Source organism: Myotis myotis, unplaced genomic scaffold, assembly GCF_014108235.1.
Source record: "Myotis myotis isolate mMyoMyo1 unplaced genomic scaffold, mMyoMyo1.p scaffold_m19_p_8, whole genome shotgun sequence".
Taxonomy (NCBI): Eukaryota; Metazoa; Chordata; class Mammalia; order Chiroptera; family Vespertilionidae; genus Myotis; species Myotis myotis.
In genome coordinates this window covers 20227813-20249335 of record NW_023416390.1, presented here as the reverse complement: position 1 = coordinate 20249335, position 21523 = coordinate 20227813, and the positions used below count along the sequence as shown (strand labels likewise).

Sequence of the window (21523 nt, the reverse complement as noted above, 5' to 3'; positions counted from 1 at the left end):
CCAGCCCCCAGGCACCGCAATGCGATGAGGTCCAGAAGGCCCCACATGCCTGCCAGCCTGGTTTGTTTACATTAAGTTAAGTGAGAACATTTAAGAATTAGGCTTCTTAAAGGCTGGTTTTTATTCATCAACCTACACAAATCGCATGCTGTATCGCTTACTTAGGCTGAGAGCAATTTCAGAAACTGGGCCATTTTGCTACCACAGGAATAGCCTCCCCAGCTCTCTTAGTCCTTCAAAGAGGAGGATTAAACTGGATGAACTATGTGACTAAAACCACTGAGCCCAGGGACTCCGACTATGAAATCACCCGATTAAATTTATGATGGCAACAAATAACAGTGTGGGAGCTTCCGGTGTGTTAGGAATGAAAGCACAAGTAAGAAACGAGGCTATGACCAGCAGCCTCTGTGCTATACTCACAGGTTAGACAACTTCCAAGATAAGCCCGTTTGTGTGAAAGTACTTACTAAATCATCCACATCACCACCTTCTTCAAAGAGGGCTGCTCTCTCCTCATTTGGATTTTCTTTAGGGGCCAGAAACTGTGAATATAAAAGCAGTTATGATACCAAAATGACATTCCTCCTCTTGAGATGAAGACACAAACCGCTAGCAGGGCCACAGGCAAACCTGATACCAGCTCCTGATGGCTCCCAAGAAGCGTCATCTCGATATTTGCTCCTGTGTTTGTCTCTGGGTGAAAGACTAATTCTGAGGTTGAACTGTCTACACTAACTGGTCACCGAGAAAGTGCCTGTGAAGAGGGAGACAGTGACCCTGTGGAGTCCCACGTCAGGCAGGGAAGATGCCTGATGTTCCCACCTGTGCTCCCAGAGGAGCTGTGCGGGGTCATTAGGGTTAAGAAAAGAACCAAACACCCTAAACCAGTATGTCTTAGTCTCCTTTGAAGGGATCATAAAAATGAAGGGTTAGAATTAAAGATTATAACCCACTATTCTCCAACTCCTCTCCTCTGTGGGCAAAAGAGGCAAAAGGAAGAATTTCTTATCAATGATGTAAAATAAATAAATAGGTGAGCTTGGAGGTTATTCAATTCATTTTCTGGAAATCCATTGTGTTAGAAGCTGTTTGAAAAGAAGTGGATGAGAAAACTTCTCCTGTACCCGTCTGCTCAGCAGCCACGCTCCAGACTTGCAGCTTCTGAAAGGCAGAGCCACAGCAAAGCCAGAGCTTGAACAGAAGTCTGCAAAGATTTGGTAATAAAACTCAGACTTTAAAAGGGTAATGAGAGCCCTTGAAAACGATCTGAACACCCCTGCTCTCATCCTGTCCCTCTGAGAGATAGCAGTGGGAACTCTTTTTCTTCAAGGCACATGGTAACCACATTCAAGAGCTAGGTTTTATCAACCACTTATCTATCCTAACACGAGAAGTGATCTTCTGGCAGCGTAAGTACTTAAAATGGCAGCAGAGACGAGCCTGCAGGAGCGAGTGCTTTTAAAAGGAGAGGTGGGAGGTGGGAGGTGGGAGGTGGGAGGTGGGAGGTGGGAGGGGGGAGGTGGGAGGTGGGAGGGGGAGGGGGAGGGGGGAGAGGGGAGGTGGGAGGGGGGCAAGCATCCCATCAGCATTCCTCGGGTCAGTGTACACGGAGCACGCGTGTGGTGAGCGAACCTGCCCTCCCACTCTTGCTCTCTTGAGGAGCAGTGTAGTTGTACTTTCCTCACTTCTTCACCATGAAAATATGCAAGAATTGCTTTCCCTATGTGTACATTCCTGTTATTTTTATGGTATAATGGATACAATCGAGGCTCCTGAAACCTAAAACTTATAGACTCAAAATATGTCTCTTCAACAAGTCACCCTTTAAACATTAGGCTGTGCATAGCAAGTCTTAGAAAGCAAGGCTGCATGTCCTTCCATTCCCCACGGGCAAAACTCACACAGTTAACCAAATGCGCACAGTGCAGGCTGCATGTACAGAACTGGGAGGTGCCCTCGTTAGCACCCTGGACTGTGCCATGGCGGCTTGTTTTTCATGCATCCTCCCCTGAACTTGTAACCCGCAGTCAAAGCAAACCCACCATCATTATCTTCAAGTCTGACTGAGAGATTAAGGGATTTATGTTTTTCTAAAGACATTTATGGATCTTTCCATCACCCTTTGTTGACCCTAAATTGGACTGTGTTCAGTGCTAGTCAATGGGAGAGATAGAAAATGCTAGCAGTAAGGGTACAGTCTAGAACAGAACTGTAATGCAGCTTCCGTACCATTAATTCTATTTATTTATTCTGGTTAATTATTAATGAAGATATTTGAGGACCAAATACAGATAAATAAGAAATCTACATGTGTATTTGCATATGGTTAATGTCTAAAGATTAAACTCTGCTCTATCGCAGAATCCCAAATTAATTTTTATTTATGATTCTCCTAATTATTATAACTATTAAAAAGGGTTTTTATTTTGTTTCTTTTCTCATTTCTCCGGTGTCAGGAATGTAATGGCTAAAGGATAGGATAGCGGGCTGGGCGAAGAAAACATAAAGCAGAGCTGTGTCTTGCTCCAAACCTCTGTGAAGCCACAAATGCCCAGCACCATTCACACACAGACAAACTGCATGCAGGCCAAAGGCTCCACAGGGCACTGCATCGTCTATTACCCCTTAGTAACCTGATCCATGGCGGGTGCTTACTGAGGAAACTAGAAAATCCCTCATGCTTTTTGGCACAGAGCCCTAAAAACTCCATATTACCATCCCCTCCCCACCTGCAAAGCCCCTTTCACGCTGCAATTAGAGGATAAATTGAGACAGGACTATCTGCACAGCAGGACGGAGATCTATATAATTAAACTCAAATGGCACATCTCTGAGACTAGGCCAAATTCCTAGGAAGAGAGGAACAGCAGCAAACCAACTTTCATCTCCATCCAGTGCTGAGCGTCTGCAACTGAGTGTCCTGATAGCGCTGCTCAACATTTCTGCGTAAGCAAATCATGGCTAAAAGCTGGGCTGCTGTCCATTATCCTCCCCAAAGCCCCAGGCAAGGCTGATCTCTTACATGTATCACTCCTCATCAGAGGTTTAAACTGCCAGTGATTTCCAGGCTACACAGTGACAAGGAGGGACAGACAGAGCAGAGAATTCAAGGATGGGCCGGCTTTCTCAATAAGAGCAACAGATTCTCTGAAGGCAGCAAAGTGGGTAGGCACCAATTCTCATCTTTTCTTGTGCTCTTTCCCTCTACAAGATGCTGAAAAGGTAGAAAATAAATAGAAAGGACACGTGGGTGACACGCTCCTTCTTCCTCAGAGCACCATCACTCACTTGGGGCTACCGAGAATCTCGTTACTCAGAGATCTTTAGGGGATGGATAAACTGTTACTTGTCAAGTACACAGAAATACAATCCTGGCCCCAAGCAGAGAAATGGAGTCAATAACCTCTGTACAGAAATTTCCAGTCCTATCCCTCCGTAGAACGAGAAACTAACAATCAGCTTCTGCTCAGACCCTCACCAATCCCCAAGTCAAAGGCACATGGTTTCCATAGGGCTGGTTCCAACACCAGCAGGTGATTATACACTCATAGTCCAGATGTATAAAAGCAATAAATGTCAACAACAGTAAAGAAAGCTAAATTAGGCAGCTGCAAGAAAGCAAGTGCTAAAAAGCTAATCCTCCTCCCCACCATAGAACTTGTATCACATAATTATTTAGACTAGCTCAGCCTCTCTGAATCCCAAGAGAAATGATAGTCCAAAAGCCACAGGGATTAATCCCCTTCCCCCATTGTTTTTTTTTTTTGTTTTTTGTTTTTTTTAAGAAACAAAGTGTTATTTTACTTTATTTATATTTTATTTTTAACATTATTATTATTTTTTTTCTTTTTTAATTAAATCTTTATTGTTCAGATTATTACATTTGTTCCTCTTTTTTTTCCCCCCATAACTCCCCTCCTCCCAGCTCCCGCCCCACCCTCCGCCCTCACTCCCCACCCACTGTCCTCATCCATAGGTGCACGATTTTTGTCCAGTCTCTTCCTGCATCTCCCACACCCCTTTCCCCCCCAAGAATAGTCAGTCCATTCCCTTTCTATGTCCCTGATTCTATTATGATCACCAGATTATTTATTCACTTGATTCTTAGATTCACTTGTTGATAGATGCATATTTGTTGTTCATAATTTGTATCTTTACCTTTTTTTTTTTTTCTTCTTCCTCTTCTTAAAGGATACCTTTCAGCATTTCATATAATACTGGTTTGGTGGTGATGAACTCCTTTAGCTTTTCCTTATCTGTGAAGCTCTTTATCTGACCTTCCGTTCTGAATGATAGCTTTGCTGGATAAAGTAATCTTGGTTGTAGGTTCTTGGTATTCATCACTTTGAATATTTCTTGCCATTCCCTTCTGGCCTGCAAAGTTTCTGTTGAGAAATCAGCTGACAGTCGTATGGGTATTCCCTTGTAGGTAACTGGGTTTCTTCCTCTTGCTGCTTTTAAGATTCTCTCTTTATCTTTTGCTCTTGGCATTTTAATTATGATGTGTCTTGGTGTGGTCCTCTTTGGATTCCTTTTGTTTGGGGTTCTCTGCGCTTCCTGGACCTGTAGGTCTATTTCTTTCACCAGGTGGGGGAAGTTTTCTGTCATTATTTCTTTAAATAGGTTTTCAATATCTTGCTCTCTCTCATCCTCTGGCACCCCTATAATTCTGATGTTGGTGTGCTTGAAGCTGTCCCAGAGGCTCCTTATACTATCTTCATATTTTCGGATTCTTTTTTCATTTTGCTTTTCCAGTTGGGTGTTTTTTGCTTCTTCGCATTTCGAATCTTTGACTTGATTCTTGCGCTCCTCTGGTCTGCTGTTGGGTGTCTGTATAATATTCTTTATTTCAGTCAGTGTATGCTTAATTTCTAGTTGGTTCTTTATCACAACATCGAGGGTCTCATTAGATTTCTTGAGGATCTCACTACATTTATCGGCGGTCTCACCAGTCTTTTCAAGGGCTTTACTAAATTTATCGGCAGCTTCTAGACAGTTCTTAAGAGACCTTAAAAGTGTGGTTCTGAACTCAATATCCTCCATTGACAGTTTTGTCCTGTTTCTTTGTCTCCGCATTTTTTATGCTTTCTTGGTGCACCCCCTAGTGGTCTTTGTCCGCAGTCTTGTTGCCTTTAAGCCTTGATTGATGTCGGCAATACCGGGGTGATTTGACCTCCAGGCTAACTGGCTATTAGAGTCCGCTGTGTCTGCAGTGGGAGAGCTTCTGTGCTGGATCTCTAGGGCGGTGCTAATCTAGCATTTGCCTGAGGCTATCCGGCAAATGGTTCTGTGCAGGGCTTGGGCGGGGCGGGTCCCCGGGCATCTACAGGGCAGGCGGAACAAGCAGTTATGGCGACTCTCAGTTCCTTCCCCAGGGGCTCTGCCTCTCAGAGCCCCAGCAATGGCTGCAAACCTCGGAGAGAAAGCTGCCTTCGAGTTCCGACCGAAGCCAGACAGTCCCGTTTCTCCCGTTTGAGTCTCGGTCCCCAGAGACTCGCCCGGATCTGGAGCTCAGAGTCTGAAACTCCCTCCCGATTGAAAACAACAACCGCACCCTCCGCCGCCAGCCCGCTCCGCGCGCACACTCCGCACCCGAGTATTTCACTTCAGCACTGCGCCTCCTCTGAGTCTGGGTATGATATTCTCTTTCCTCCTAGTTGTAGAATTTCCACTCAGCCAGCCTTCCCGTGGTTCTGGGTGATGTCCATTCTGTCCTGTAGTTATATCTCTGAAGTGGTTGTTTGAGGCAGCGATCTCCGGCGTTAACCTATGCCGCCATCTTGGTTTCCCCCCCATTGTTTTTAATATGAAGTAGAAAGAATGGAGGACTGGGGATGGTCCTACAACTGGCTTCCTGGGCAATGACTTACCACGAAGATCTCAGACAAATCATTTTACTTTTCAAGGCCCTACGTTTCTTCATCCATAAAATACAGAGTTGGCACAAGATCAGTTATTTCTCAGGTTCTGCCCCCTGGGCACGGGTGCTCTTGATCTGCCACTCCTATCAACTGAGGAGCACCACCTTTACCTGTTCTACATATCAGGCTCCCTTGTAAGTGTTCAGTTTAAAAAATAAAACTCAGCTAAGAGATCATTAGGATTCTTTCCAGCTGAATAAATTTTATGCAACATAAGCCAATGTCCTCTGCCTTAGTTAAGAATCTGGTTTGTTTAGATTCTTCTAATCCAGGGCTTCTTGACAGTGTCATTATCAACATTTGGGGCCAGATAATTCCGTGTTGTGGAGCTGTCCTGTGCACTGTAGGATGTTTCAAAACCTGACCCACTGGGAGCCAGTAGCACATTATTTAAATTTCTTAAAGAACCCTCTGTTGTAACCACCAAAAATGTGTCTAGACTGCCAAATGTCTCCTGGTTGAGAAGCATGTTCTCACCCTAACACAGCTAGCAAAAAGAAACCTAAAGAAGATAAAGAAGATAAACTTCAAGTAAGAACCAGCCTATCCCGACCTTTCACAAGGCACTGCCCTTTACTGACTGTGGCCTGGAGCAAAGGACTTCCCAGATGCTCCTGGAACCTGCCAGGATAAACAGCCACCCTACCCACCACCATGCCCAGAGAATAAACTGACGGATGAAAGGCAACAAGAGCTGCACCAAGGCTTTACCAAGCATCAAATGTCAATGGCATGTCTGAGAATAATCACCAGAAAGAGAAAAAAGTGAACTGAAAGAATTAACAAGTTATAATAACAATAAAAACGAATGTAAAAGTGGTAATATTTTTGTTGAGGCTTCAAAATGCAGTGAGAGTATCTGTACACCTAAAAGAAAGTGACTACCTATATCTAACTTTATGTCATGGAAGAACTTTCTATTTCTGCAGTATGGCTGACTTATCTACATTTCTCAAAGAATCCAAACATCCACACATTTCTAGAATACAGTGGGGGAAATGGCTCTCCTTAAGATGTGCAAGTGTGAAGTTAGAATTTCATAGTCATTTAAAATGGACATCCCTGGATAATTATTTCCTTTCAGGTCACCAACAGCAAGAATCTGACAGCTTGCCAATTTTAAATAACTTATAAATATCTTGAATTTAAATGCACTGTGAAGACTGCTCTTCAATCTCACTAATTATAGTCGTTTCCTTAATTATTTGAAAAATGACCAAACTTAAAACACTTGTGTAATAAAGGCAATATAAATGACTATTTTAGTACACAGTCAAAAATGACCACACTTCCCTAACCTGGCTAAGAGAAATAACTGACACATGTCTCTCCCATTAAAACCGAAAAGAGACCTGCCAGAAATTTCCAGTCCTATCCCTCTGCAGAACTAGAAAATAACAGTGCATCTGTGCACCAAAGGGTAGCAGGTTTGATTTCCGGTCAGGGCACATACCTAGGTTGTGGTTTGATCCCCAGTTGAGGTGCATACGGGGGGCAACTGATCAATGATTCTCTCTCACATCAATGTTTCTCTCTCTCTTCCTCTCTCTCTAAAATCAATACAAACATATCCTCGGGTAAGAATTAAAAAAAAACACAAAAAACCCACAAGGAACCAGCTGCCATGAGCCAGAATCTCTCTCAGTAATTCTCCCCATTATCGTCTGTAAATACACTCTCACTTCTACACTTCTCTTCAAAAACCAACAGGTGCCATTTAAAAACATTTCTATTACAAAAGATTAAATCTTCACCCTGAAAAACAAAGGTTCATATGACATTGAAGCAGGTACAGAATCATCATCTTGCAAACAATCCAGTATGCACAGGGGAGTCTAAACACTGGGCTGGACTCTACTGTCCACCATGTTTTCTCTCTAGTCAAGATTGAGGTGTTCAGAATTACAACCAACCGAAATCAGTTCTGCTGATATTAGAATCATGTAAGGACACCACCCCAGACACAGTCATGAACTGAAATTCCTCTCTATAGCTACATTATCAGACATCAAAATTCCTGGGGAGGCAACACAGAACAAACCTCAGACAATGTGCAAGAAGCATATGATCCCGTCAGGTTTCTCTCTGCTTTAACTTTAATGAACTGGATCCACTGGGCTGTGACACCTCTGGGAGGAAAACTACCCTTTTAGATCAGTGTCCCTTCTTCTTCCAAAAACTGTAATATGTACTCAACTCTCACCTAGATAGTAGATATTTTAGTGCAATAGTGACTAAAATGAAAGTATTCGTATTGGCTAATTTTATTTGTTTAGCAAAAACTGATTGACAAGCCTTCAGGTTAGGCCATGGTGCCCAGCTGCTGCGTCAAACGCCCGACTAGATGTTGCTGTAGATGTGGTTAACATTTACAATCAGCTGACTTGAAGTAAAGGTTCCCTCAATAACGTTAGTAGGCTTCATCCAATCAGTTAAAGGAATTCTGCCTGACGACTGTAAATAGAAATCCTGCCTGTGTTTCCAGCTTGTTGGCCTGCCCGACAAGTTTCAGATCTGCCAGCTTCCACAATCATATGAGCCAATCCCTTAAAATAAACCAATCTCCCTTCCACCACACACATTCTACTGGTTGCCTCTGTGCAGAGCCCTGAATGATACAACCCAGTTAGAGGGTGAAATATCAGCAAGCCATTGTATAAAGTAACAAACAGAAATAAAACACAGCCGCTGAATGACATACTCTCAAGTACTGGCAGCCTCACAATACTGATTATGGCAGAGAGGGTGCAGACAACTCCTCCTGAGACAATCATCAGCATCTTAGAGTTTGCTTCTAAAATTCCAGCATATTATTTCTTGAAAGCAAAAGCCTTTTGCTAGGCAAAGTGCTTTAAAATATTCCTGCATATTTAGACTAACTGTTCTTCCAAACAACATTAGAGTTTCTACCAAATCACGTATAAAAATTCAAGGCGTTTTTGATTTGGCCTAAGCTTAGCCGTAAAATGAGTATTTCCAGCCTTATTCCTGCCATTCCCTTAACAGATTCCTGTCTGCCACTCCAGACCAAGCTCTCCCTCCACGGGAACGGTGTTTTCTGAGTCTCACTGCCTCCCTCTGTTACCTGTAACTGCTCCTTTGAGTTTCAGAGGACAGGGGTGCTGTCTTACCACCCAGCACAGTGCCTAGCAGAGAGCAGAGGCTGAGGACACAACTGGCAGCGGCCAGGCACTGTGCTGACAGGACTGGATCAATCAGTGACAGAAACTGAAGCAGAATGCTATGAACCGTACACTTTTGAGCTATTCAATTTAATTCCATTAAAATTTTATCAAAAACCTAGGTATAATGAAGGATTATTGACCTACATAGCTACACGTATTTGACTCATAGCTGAATCAGATTCAGTGCTCATACACAACAGGGAGAACTTGGCCTAACTATTTGTGTCAATACGAATCTCCTGGATCTCACACATGGGGTCTTTTACTTACTGAAAACACCTAGATGTGCCTTATGCTAGAACACCAGTATTTTGCCACCTTGCTGCAAAATTACAAATTCAAAACCATGCCTAGGACCCATCTCAGACAAGAAAGTATCTTGGGGGAGGGGTTTGGCCATCAGTATTTTTTATAAAAAATAGCTCCTCAGGTGACCAATGCGTGGCCGGGATGGGGTCTAGGCTGAGCTTGGTATGCACTATGGATGTCAGCAGCTTTGGAGCTACTGAAGCTGGGGTCACAGGAGAGTTCTGAAACATTACCACAGCCTACGGAACACTGAGTGGGATTATAATTTCTCCCAAAGGGACGCTGCAATTTGCCTGCTGACTGAATAAAAATGGGTACACTAAAAATAGTTACCCTCAAAAAGGTAACTTCTGCCCTGACCGGTTTGGCTCAGTGGACAGAGCGTCGGCCTGTGCACTGAAAGGTCCCAGGTTCGATTCCGGTCAAGGGCATGTACCTTGGTTGCAGGCACATCCCTAGTAGGAGGTGTGCAGGAGGCAGCTGATCAATGTTTCTCTCTCATCGATGTTTCTAACTCTCTATCGCTCTCCCTTCCTCTCTGTAAAAAAATCAATAATATATATATTTTTTTAAAAAAGGTAACTTCTTCAAATAAGAATGGGCACTAAGAAAAGAACATTCACTGCAGTAACTGATCTAAAGACAGGAAGTACCTTTTTGGCTTCCTCAGCCGTGACAGAGCTTCCAGAGGCTTCATCTTTGGTGATCAGAGTAATTCCATCTAAAAAGTAATTCAGAGTAAAATCTAAGTACAGAATCAACCCCAGTCCCACCTTCCTTTTCACCATACCTCCTCACATTTAGAACTGGAGATCTTTAAAACTATGATTGTGCTCTTCTCTGTAAGGAATATAAAACTATAAAGACACTTCATTCACATAGTTCCTTCCAGCTTACATTACCCTTTCTCCTAGTTTTGCTTGTGTAAAATAAAAATCACATCGCAAATGCTCCGTGAAGCCTTCTTTGCTTAAATCCAGATAGAAATAATCTCTCTTTTGGAATTCTCAGATCACTTTGTTCATGCCTTTGAAATGGCTCTCATCATATCTTACCCTGTATAACTATTTGTATAAATTTCATCTCTCCTACTGGGATGCTACACTTTTCTCTAAGGCAGGTTTTACTCATCTTTATATTCCCCTCAATGTAGTACACAGCAGAAACTCAGTAAATAAGTGATAACTGAATGACTGTATACTTTGGTATCCAATATGGGAATCTGCAGACATTTTGACTTCCAGGAGTGTTACTGGCTATTGATGGAACGGCAGGAAGGCCAAGGTCGGGAGGAAACATCTCTTAAAATGGCTGTCTACCATTTAGCACAGCACATCAATTTTAGCTCAGTGAGAGCAAACCAAGGAGAGAAAATCTACCCTTTAGTTTTCTTTTCTTCCTAAGATTTTCTCCTGCCTCAAATGGCTGATGCGTGAAATACTTTCAGAAAAGCACATGCATTTAATATCCATTTGTACCTAGAAATGGCACAAGTCATGTGTATTCTCTCAATAGGATATAAGCTCTCAGAAAATATGTATCTTGTGTACATCCTGTAAGTTTCTTTTCAGCAAACAATATGCTGGAGGCATTCAATAAATACCAAAACCAATCTCTTTCATCTACCAGGTCGGCAGCAGAGACACAAGAGTGATTTGAGGAAGCCCCATTTGCCACCTATTCTAATTGCTTTTGGTCCCCAGTGTAGAAGTTAAAGGGCTGAGAAATGAACTGTCAGGGAAATGGTTGCCTGTGTGATGAAAAGCTGCCCGTTAGAAGCTGGATAGATAGGTATGTAACTCCTTCCCACAGAAATGCACATGAAGCCAGGCTGAAAGTAATTCTGGGGCCCTATTTCAAGTGAAAAGTTTCATACTTTTTAACATCATTGTTTTTAATAGCTTGTACAGAGTACTTGGGCTCTGAAAAAAATATCAAGTCCGCTTAAAAAAATGGGCAGAGGGCATGAAGAAAATCAAACACAAAGCTACCTTCTTTCTAGGTTTAATTTGCATTGGCCACTGTAAATAAGTGAGGAACTGAGTGGCCACATTGGTGCATGAAGATGCTGGTCTGCTGCTATGAGAAGCCCAAGAACATGGTAATGAAAAGTATAGCAGGTGAGGCCAAGGAAGTGCCGTGGGTCCAGCAGGACTAAAAGTATCTCAGAGTCTGGGGGAGGGGGCAATTCTGCCCTCACAGCTTCTTTCCTCTAACACAGTGGTTCTCAACCTGTGGGTCGCGACCCCTTTGGGGATCAAACGACCCTTTCACGGGGTCGCCTAAGACCATCGGAAAACACATATATAATTACATATTGTTTTTGTGATTAATCACTATGCTTTAATTATGTTCAATTTGTAACAATGAAATTGGGGGTCACCACAACATGAGGAACTGTATTAAAGGGTCGCAGCATTAGGAAGGTTGAGAACCACTGATCTAACAGAAAGGTGTGATCTTTGAAACGGGTCAGGCTACAGTTTCATGTGGGACTTACATGTATACTTATTATTTACCTCTTTGTATTTAGGCTTATTGAATTCTGTTTTTAGTTCACTGAATCCTGAGCTGTTCCCAAATACACATCAAAAGTCATCACACAACACAATTTATATATTAGAATTTGTATTTATATTTAGAAAAAATAGCATCAATATTTGAAGAAAATGATAGCTTACCCTGAATGATGATTTCCCAGAAATGATTTAATTGTTTAATTTCCACTTTCTCTCGAAGGTCTTTCAGGAAATTGTTAAAGCGCTGATCTTCTGAAAACTGTGGGGGCAAGTCAGAGCAATATAAAAATGAGTCCTCCCCAGGCCAAAGTACTGTATATACTGAATTAGTCATTTATAACAGATAGTACATATATTACAATTATACATATATATATTTATAGATATTAAATATGTTATATATTTTTATATAAATATTAAATATACATAATATGTGTGTAATATATATATTTCTTTGGTAAATGGAAAACTGTTATTTCCAATTTCAACTTTGTTTGATAGGAACCTGAAATCTTTCCATCTGTGGAAGGTACAGAACCTCCCAGAGCCACATAGTTTTTTAGTGGCCTGGTACTTTGTTTTTTACCCTTTAATATAGACATATTCAAACAAAAATAGAGAATAACTCATTGAACACTCATATACCCATCACCCAGCTTCAACAATTATCAGCTCGGCCAATCTTCTTTCATCGATGCCCCCACCTTCTCCCACAACTCTGACTGTTTTGAAGAAAATTTCCATCATATTATTTCATCTATAACTATTTCAATACACAATAGCTAAAATATATAGATTCTTTAAAATGTATTCATAAAATTTAATAATAACTCCTTAATAGAAGCAAATAACCAGTCAGTATTTAAATTTCCCCAATTATTCCATAAAACATTAAAAACATTTTTTTTTTATAATTAGAAATGTCTTTACATTAAGATTGATATAATTTTAAAGTCTCTTTTGATTCTCCTCCAACTCTTTTTCTATTTTTCCTTGTGTTTTTTTTGTTTTTATTTTTTTAAAGAAATCTATCACCGGGTACTTTTAAGGACAAGTAGTGGCAGGAGTACATAGAAATGTCAGACGCTATCTAGCCCGGGGGAGCAGTGTTACTTAAAAAGCAGTATTTTTTTTTACTGCCTTTTTCCGCCTAATGACATCTTTCTTCACCTGACTGAGTCACCCCTGTCTTCTTCTGATTCTACTCTGCCAAAAGTTTCTCTTTTATCTGTAGGGCATTTGGGTCACCTGCTACTAAATCTCTTATTCTATTCTAACTGTAACCATTTTCCCATTTCTTATTCTTTGCAAGTGTCTAAACTATTCAAGAATTATACTGTTCATTCATTCAGCAAATATTAGTACAAGATGTAAGAACTATAATTGTGCCTACTTTTATAATTTAAACTTGCTTATTCTTGCCTAGAGTTTATGTATAAAAGCTTGGAAATAATTTGGAAGATTTTTGAAGTGTTTTATAAACATTTCCAATTAAACACACCAACAAAAACCCACACAAAAGGCAGGATAGAGGTACTGAGTAATTAATTTTCAGTGTTCTTTTATGCCCTGGCATTCAGATCCCTACTCCTGTCTTCATAAAATCCTTCTCAATAATTACACAACGTATATTTCCCATCAATATCCTTAAATAATTAGTCCATCCTTTACGATAATGACTGGATCACTAGGGGTACAATGGAACTCTCCTGTTTGCCTAATAGGAACCATACAGCCAAGGCTACAAGATAACAAAAAGCTCACTCCCAGGGATAAAACATTCCACTCTTCCACCCATCCCTATTCCCCCTCAGAAATGACACTGACAGTAAAGGATGAGTTAGTCATCTCCACTTCTCTTGGCATACATTGCTATTCATAGTGAGACTGACTGTTTCCAAAGCCCAAGCTTATTTATGGGGTGCTATATGTGTCTCCCCTGTGATGATAGCCAATGGTTTTGGGTGAGGAGACAGGCTAGGATAGCATTACCTGAATGGCTTCTTCCCGGAAGGCTTTGATGCAGTCCATGCTCTTCATAAAATATGGTGTTTCCTTAGTATCCAAAAACTGTTCAATGTGACTTATTAGCTGGCGACTCGCTAGAACACAAGACAAGTTTTATTTTTCTCTATTCAAGTGATGCTTGTTAGAGAGAATATATCCTTCTGTGTGGCTATCTTCTCTTCTGGAGATGCAAAATGCTGATTCTAGATGTCTTTATTTGAAAAGTTTGGGTAGAACTTACTAATATTTGTCAAGAAATAAAATTTAATTTCTAAAATGCTTAGAATTATAGCTAAATGTTCCAACTGGGACTTCAAATACTAAATTGTTGGGTTTTTAAAAAATTATTGGTTTTGCTTTTTATTCTCCCTTCCCTAGAATTTAGGAACCATTGGGTTAATTTAAAACTGTCTTTCCAAATATATTTATAAAAGATAGGTCCTCTAGTCCCTCCCTAATTACACTTAAGATATGTGTCAAACAGTGCAAGAGGGTGGAAAATAATGAGGCAGGGACACCTCATCTTCTAATCCCAGGTCAAATTGGAAAAGACCGGCCTTGTCTTAATTTAATAATATCCTCTGGAATGGGAAGTCATTGCTATATATCTTCTGCCCTCAGCTGAACCCAAATAACCTCTATGCTGCTCAGCAGTCTACAAGCCATAATAAACACTTAATAAACAATAACTCAGCCAGCAATGTCAGAAATGCTACAGAAAGAGAAAACACATTAATGTTATCATTTCTAAGGCGGATTGCAATTTGGGGCTGCCTTACAAACAATTCTTCAGTATAAAAGCAGAGAAAAATAGAAAAACAACATCATAGGAAACTTAAGTTGCTGAGCAGATCAAAACTGACCCTTATGATCTGCGCAGAAGAACAAACTACGGAGACATGCACCTTCATGGCTTAACGGCTCCTTCTCACTCATCCCCTGAAACCACTCCCTAGGGCTGCTCGGCACTTTATGCTGAATGGTCAAGATGTTCTAAGACTGCGTGTCTGCTGTGGTCATGGCCTCATCTGAGCACTCTAACAGTTATGAATGTGTGCATACAATACTAATGAAAAGTACTTTCAAGGCTCGCCTGTAAGGGCCACTAACTGAATCACAGTGACCTGACCAATGCTAGACACCTTATGAAAGTCAGGAAACTCAGTGCCACCCACTTATTTCCTAAGGCTCTTGCAGCAGGTGGAAAGGATTATAAACTGAAGTATTTTCCAATATAAAAATTTTGCAGCAGGAGAAAATATGCCCAGGAACCATTTCATCTCTTCTACCAACCAGGAGATTATGATCTCCATTATAATAAAGTACTTAACAAACTTGAGGGATTAAGGAAACACTTCCTTGGAATCTTTACCAATGTATTCTGCAGCAGTAAATTAATATCCAACAGCAATTTGAAGGAGAGAAAGAACGCTCGGATGGGTCTTTTTAAACAAGGTAAACAATACTACCCTGATTAGTAGGCACAGCAGAAAACCATCGACAGAAGCTCAAAGCAACAAAAGCTATCTCCCTTTTGCAGCTTGTTAAGGTGAAGGAACAAATGTTTGATATTTCCTGTTCCACTTAAAGCAGGCTTCTTTATCAGACAGTTTGATATAAAGTTCATTCAGAGTTATATATCTGGGCACAAACAAGAGTCTTTCCAGGTCAATGGCAGTAATCCCAGAGATTCCAAGTTTCTCATTTCCTTTGAATGAGAACGAGGGATCTTTCATGCTATAATGTAAATGTTCCTCTATGCTTGATTTAGTGATCATTTTCATTAATTTAACTTGGTATATATTTATTGTGTAACTGTTATATGTAAGACACTATGCTATGGTCTGTGGAAGATTCAATTAAGTTGAAGATAAGATTCTTGCTTTTGAGGAGTTCCCACTCTAGTAGAGGATATAATACACATACACAAAAACAACAGGCGGTAAAAGTGAAGAGTGTTATGGGAACATATCAATTGATTTGAATTTTTAAAAATTCATGAATTAACATTTTTTTTTGTTTAGCTGGCAATGAAAAACAAAATTTAGTTGTCATATAGGCGAAAACAGATTGAGCAAAAGTTGGAAGAACAGAGGTGGGAAAGCACATGTTATGTTTGAAGAAAACAAATGATTCAGTATATGGAGTCCATGGACAGACATACAGGAAGAAACAAGAGGAAAGGGAGCTGATGAAGGAGGCTGAGAAGAAAAGGACAAGAGATGGATAAAAAACAGGAGGCTATCGTGTCACAGAGACTAAGAGAAGAGAAGCTTGGCAGAGCAAGGTTGTCTGCTGTGTCATAAGGTATTACATAAATAATGTTACATACTATCCTATCTAATAAAAGAGAAACATGGTAATTGGCGTACAACCGCTACCCTTCCCACTGGCTAATCAGGGAGATATGCAAATTAACTGCCAGCCAAGATGGCGGCCGGCAGCCAGGCAGCTTGAAGCTAACATGAGGAGTGCTTGCTTCAGTGATGGAGGAAGCCAAGTTCCCCGCCTGCCGCTGCCGGCCTCTGAGCTTGGAGTTTGAAACATTGTTACAAATATAGAATCTAAACAAACTCCAGAAACCTGCTTTCAGCCAGCTGGGATCTCAGAGCTGGAGTTGAAACAGTGTTTCGATTATAGAACCCAAACAAACCAAATACCTGCTTTCAGCAGCCGAGGCCTCAGAGCTGGAGCCAAGCCTCAGAGCTAAAGCTGGCCCAGAATAAAAAAGAAAAAAAAGAAAAGAAGGAGCGGTTGGGAGCTTCAGTCACCCGCCAGCCTGAAAATGGCCCTCAGCCCCTCACCCAGGCTGGCCAGGCACCCCAGTGGGGACCCCCACCCTAAAGGGTGTGTGACCAGCTGCAAACAGCCATCAGCCCCTCACCCAGGCTGGCCAGGCACCCAAGCGGGACCCCCATTCTGATCCAGGACACCCTTCAGGGCAAACCAGCCGGCCCTCACCCGTGCACCAGGCCTCTATCCTATATAGTAAAAGGGTAATATGTCTCCCAGCACCAGGATCAGCAGAGCCGTGAGGCCTCCCCGCACCGGGATCAGCATGACAGGGGGCAGCGCCCAAACCCCCTGATCGCCCTGCGGCTCTGTGTGTGACAGGGGGCGGGGCCACAACCTCCCTATCCGCCCTGCTCTGCTTGTGACAGGGGAAGGCGCTCCAACCTCCTGATCGGCCCTGCTCTGTGTGTGACAGGGTGCGGCGCCACAACCCCCCTCCGCCCCCCCCCCCCCACGGGCCCTGCTGTGTGACAGGGTAGAGCCATAACCTCCCCATCGGCCCTGCCCTGAGTGTGACAGGGTGTGGCGCCCCAACCCCTTGATCCGCCCTGCTCTGTGAGTGACAGGGGGGAGCTCCCCAACCCCCTGATGGGCCCTGCTCTGTGCGTGACAGGGGGGAGTTTCCCAACCCCCTGATCGACCCTGCTCTGTGCGTGACAGGGTACGGAGCCCCAACCCCCCTGATGGGCCCTGCTCTGTGCGTGACAGGGGGTGGCACCGCAACCTCCCCATTGACCCTGCCTTGAGTGTGACAGGGGGCGGTGCCCCAACCCCCCAATCGGCCCTACCCTGAGAGTGACTGAGGGTGGCACGGCAACCTCCCGATCCGCCCTACTCTGTGCATGACAGGAGGCGGCACCCCAACTCCCCAATTGGCCCTGCTCTGAGCCCGACCAGGGGCTGCACCTAGGGATTGGGCCTGCCCTCTGCCACCCAGAAGCTGGCCTAAGCCAGCAGGTCGTTATCTCCCGAGGGGTCCCAGACTGCGAGAGGGCACAGGCCGGGCTGAGGGCCCCCCGCCCCCCCCCCCGCCGCCGGAGTACAGAAATTTTTGTGCACGGGGCCTCTAGTCTGTATATATAAAAGCCCAGCAACCATTACGGTGGAACGACCAGTCATTATGATGCTCACTGACCACCAGGGGGCAGACGCTCAATGCAGGAGCTGCCCCCTGGTGGTCAGTGTGCTCCCACAGTGGGAGCACCACTCAGCCAGAAGCCAGGCTCACCGCTGGGGAGCACAGCTGTGGTGCGCAAGCCTCTCCCACCTATGGCAGGTGCAACCTCCAGCAAACAGGCTGCAGACCCAATGCCCGGGTGGTAGGGGTGTAGCCAGAATGACCATAGATGAGCTACCGCTGGCCCCTGGAATTTTCCCTTTAAACCCCGCAGCTGCCTATTGCCCTCTGGGTCTCCAGATGCGGGCTTGGGAAAAACCCACAGAGGCGCATCACGCACATACTGCCTGGGCCTGCCCGGGCCAGGAGTTGCGTGGAAAAATCACCCCCTACACCCTGCAGGTACAATCTACTGTGAACAAATGCAGCATGGAATGTTTGTGCATGACCGGGATGACCTTGATACTGATGCCGGCCCCCTGTAACTCCCCCTCAGGCATCAGGGCCAGGCTCCACCCCTTAGCTATTGCTGTGTTCCTTTGGATGCGGAACTGAAATACTAAGAACACGCCTTACTCCGGACCACAATCCACCTCTCCCTCCTTCCTTCCTACTACCCCCAGATGCCACTTCCAAGCCAGACTGGTCCCCACCTCCAGAGAGAGTCTGGGAAAAAGTGAGAAAATCCCAATCTGATGAGCGGTCTCCCACGCATGTCCTCGGTGGAGCCCATCGCACCCTTCCTGGGCCTGGCCTGCATCCAGGCTCCACCACTCCCCTCAGATCCCCGGTGGCTCCGGCAGGCAGGCACAGATGGACCCCCTGCCCGCACCCCTTCGTGCTGGTACCCGTCCCAAGGACGCCCACAGCTCAGCCAGAACTTGCTGTGAGGCACATAGCCCACAAACCTACAGGTACAATCTCCGGGGAATGGATGAAGCGCAGACGCTCTGAGTAACAGGGATGAGCCTAATATTGCTGCTGGGCTCCTGGAACTCTGCCTAGGGCATCCAGATCAAATCTCATCCCTTACCTATTCCCAGGAGCTACAGAGGAAGGCAGCAATATAAAAGTAGCCACAGGTGGCGACTGACAATTGGGATAAAAGTCAGAGAGATGGATCTGAAGGGTGGGGCATGGGCGAGAGATCACCCCGCCCTCCAAGATCCCCAACTTTGTATTGTTCACCTCCGAGCGGCTCTTATCTGGCTCTGAGCAGTGGAAAGCGTCCAGCACAGCCCAAGGTGTTCACTGGGGACCTCCTGGCCAGCAAGGCATGAACCTGGTCACAGAAGGGACATTTGGAAATACTTTTTCAGGAAGCTGCCAGCAGGAGGACAGACTCCCCACATGACTTCCCAGTGGCTCAGGGGTCGTGGAAAGTCTCCGGGCACATGGGCCCAGGCTCCCGATTTCCTTTCAATGTGCACAAATCCATGCACCAGGCCACTAGTTATAACATAAAGACTGCAAGGAAAGAGTAGATGGGATTAAGGACTGAAACTTACAGAGTCCTCAGACCCAGGAGTCTATGCAGCAACTAAATAGATACTGAACTGCTTTGCAAAAACACAACTTTCTGACCCATTTTATCTTGAAGCACGATGGAACACACACACACACACTTGCCATCTTATAGAGAAAAATATACAAAAGCAAATAAAAAAATAAAATAAAATATTCAAAAGACACTAAAATAAAGCAAATACAAAAGCCAACAACCCATTTGCAATAATGATAGGGGACAGAAGGAATTCAAAGAAAAGAAAGTAGACATGTCAAGACTCAGTTTCTATTTAAGAGTGAAGTTTTCAAGTATTTGTGGGCTTATCTGGACATCGTTTTCTTGTTTGCATATTAGACTGTTCTATGCTTTCCTCCAGAAGGTTCAAGAACACAGATAAACATAGCGAAACTTTTGACAGACCCAATGATTACAAAGAACCAAATTTTGCCCTCCTAGAAACAATCGGTCACACAGTCTGAGCATCTGACCCATGGTTCTGAACTCTGTCCCTCTCCCTAGACTATTTTGAGTTTGCTGGCTATAATGAATCATTTGACACTAGCAAATACATATGATGCTTTAATATAATGAGTATGAGACTAGGATGTGGACAACAGGCTTCCCTTCCCAAATATAGTGGCATTTCATATTTTCCTGTCACTTTTAATAAAAGTAAAATTCAGAAAAGGCTAAAAATAATATCTTTCTCTGGCTAAATTATGCTTTGACTCCTCCTTCCTCCCCATCCCACAAAAAGGAAATGCTGATCATAGGGGGTTTTTCTCTGCTTCTACATCAATTATAGGGCTAAGGAATAGTCTGTCAGTCTTCCTACTCAGTAAATCACACCCCCAATTATTACCAAAATGCTTTTCAGAATTAGTCAAAGGCTCAGTAACACTCATTAGTAGCTAATATAAAAAATGGCCATCCCAAGGGCTATCCATCATAGGATACCAAGACAGACAAGAGCCGTCTTTTATCTCAATGAGTCTTCAAAATCATAATGTCTATTCTGAATTTCAAAAATGTCTGTTTTGGATTTTGAGGTTTTAAATATGGGCATTATATATAAACCCAGCATCTTATATGAGTACAGACTGTTGATACACAAAATCAGTCTCAAAACATTAATACTGTAGTGTTATATTAAAATGCTATCCAGATTCAGAAGGGTTATGTAAGAGGAAGTTTTCTTGTTTAATCTGAAATGTATGTTCTGCTTCTCTAGAGAAAACATTCAACACCATCCAAAGGCCCATACACTGAATCACCTCTCTTCTTGCTGTACAGTCACAAGGACCAAAACACTCGGGGCCACACACTTGTTGGCCTCTGACTTTACATTCACTCACCACCTCTGCCTTCTGCCAAGATGTTTCTAACAAAGTGAAAGGAAGTCATTTATCGTGGATTTCTTCCCTCCATCAGTCAGAGCCACAAAAGCAGTAGGTTCACTCATCTGTCACACACTACACATAAAGGACTAGAAACCTATTTCAAATGATTTTGCTGAACCCAAGCATCATTCAAGATGTTTCCCAATTTAATTCTTCTCATCATCTAAATGCCTCACGTGAATTTTGCTTATTGAAGAAGTACACATTTTGCAGTCAGCAGTTAAATCATTTTTAAATGTTAAGAACAGATTTACATAACCAAGTACAAGACAACTTTATAAACAGAATGAAAAAGTGACAATAAAAGTCAAGCATCTAAATCAAATAAGTACCTGGTCAGGTCAGTCATTAAGAGAATAAAAGGAAACACTATCCATCAGCAAATAAAACTCTAAGCAAGTAGTCCAATCTGCCACCAATTAAATCTATATGTAAATTACAATCACTGTTTTAAACCAGAAACTTACAAGAAACATTTGCCTGATAAGAAAATGGGTCTCTTTTAACACAGGCAACTAAAACAGAAATGGATCACAAACAGGCTTCTTTATGTCTCTTTACTATAGGATATACACTGGCCACTGTGGCTAGAGGCTGTGTCAGGACCCAACAAGAATAATAGAAATCACTGAATATTTAACTAAGAAAGTTTAATGCAGGCAACTGTTACACAGGTAATGAAAAGCTGTAATGCGAACTGAGAATGGTGCTACAACCCAAAGATTAGGAACAGCAAGTAGCCCTTAGCACCCCTCTGGCAGT

The 21523-nt window shown here is 43.0% G+C and overlaps 1 protein-coding gene across 3 annotated transcripts in view; it reads right to left on the bottom strand.

Moving 5' to 3' along the window:
* Positions 1 to 21523, bottom strand: part of XRCC5 (X-ray repair cross complementing 5) — a 93262-nt gene that overhangs the window by 505 nt on the left and 71234 nt on the right. For all 3 annotated transcript variants that reach the window (XM_036320279.1, XM_036320281.1, XM_036320280.1), the window contains 4 exons: positions 13930 to 14039; positions 12100 to 12196; positions 10072 to 10139; positions 471 to 545 (listed from right to left, as the gene is read on the bottom strand). In XM_036320279.1, the coding sequence (XP_036176172.1) occupies positions 471 to 545; positions 10072 to 10139; positions 12100 to 12196; positions 13930 to 14039 (350 nt within the window). The remainder of the gene's footprint in view (positions 1 to 470; positions 546 to 10071; positions 10140 to 12099; positions 12197 to 13929; positions 14040 to 21523) is intronic.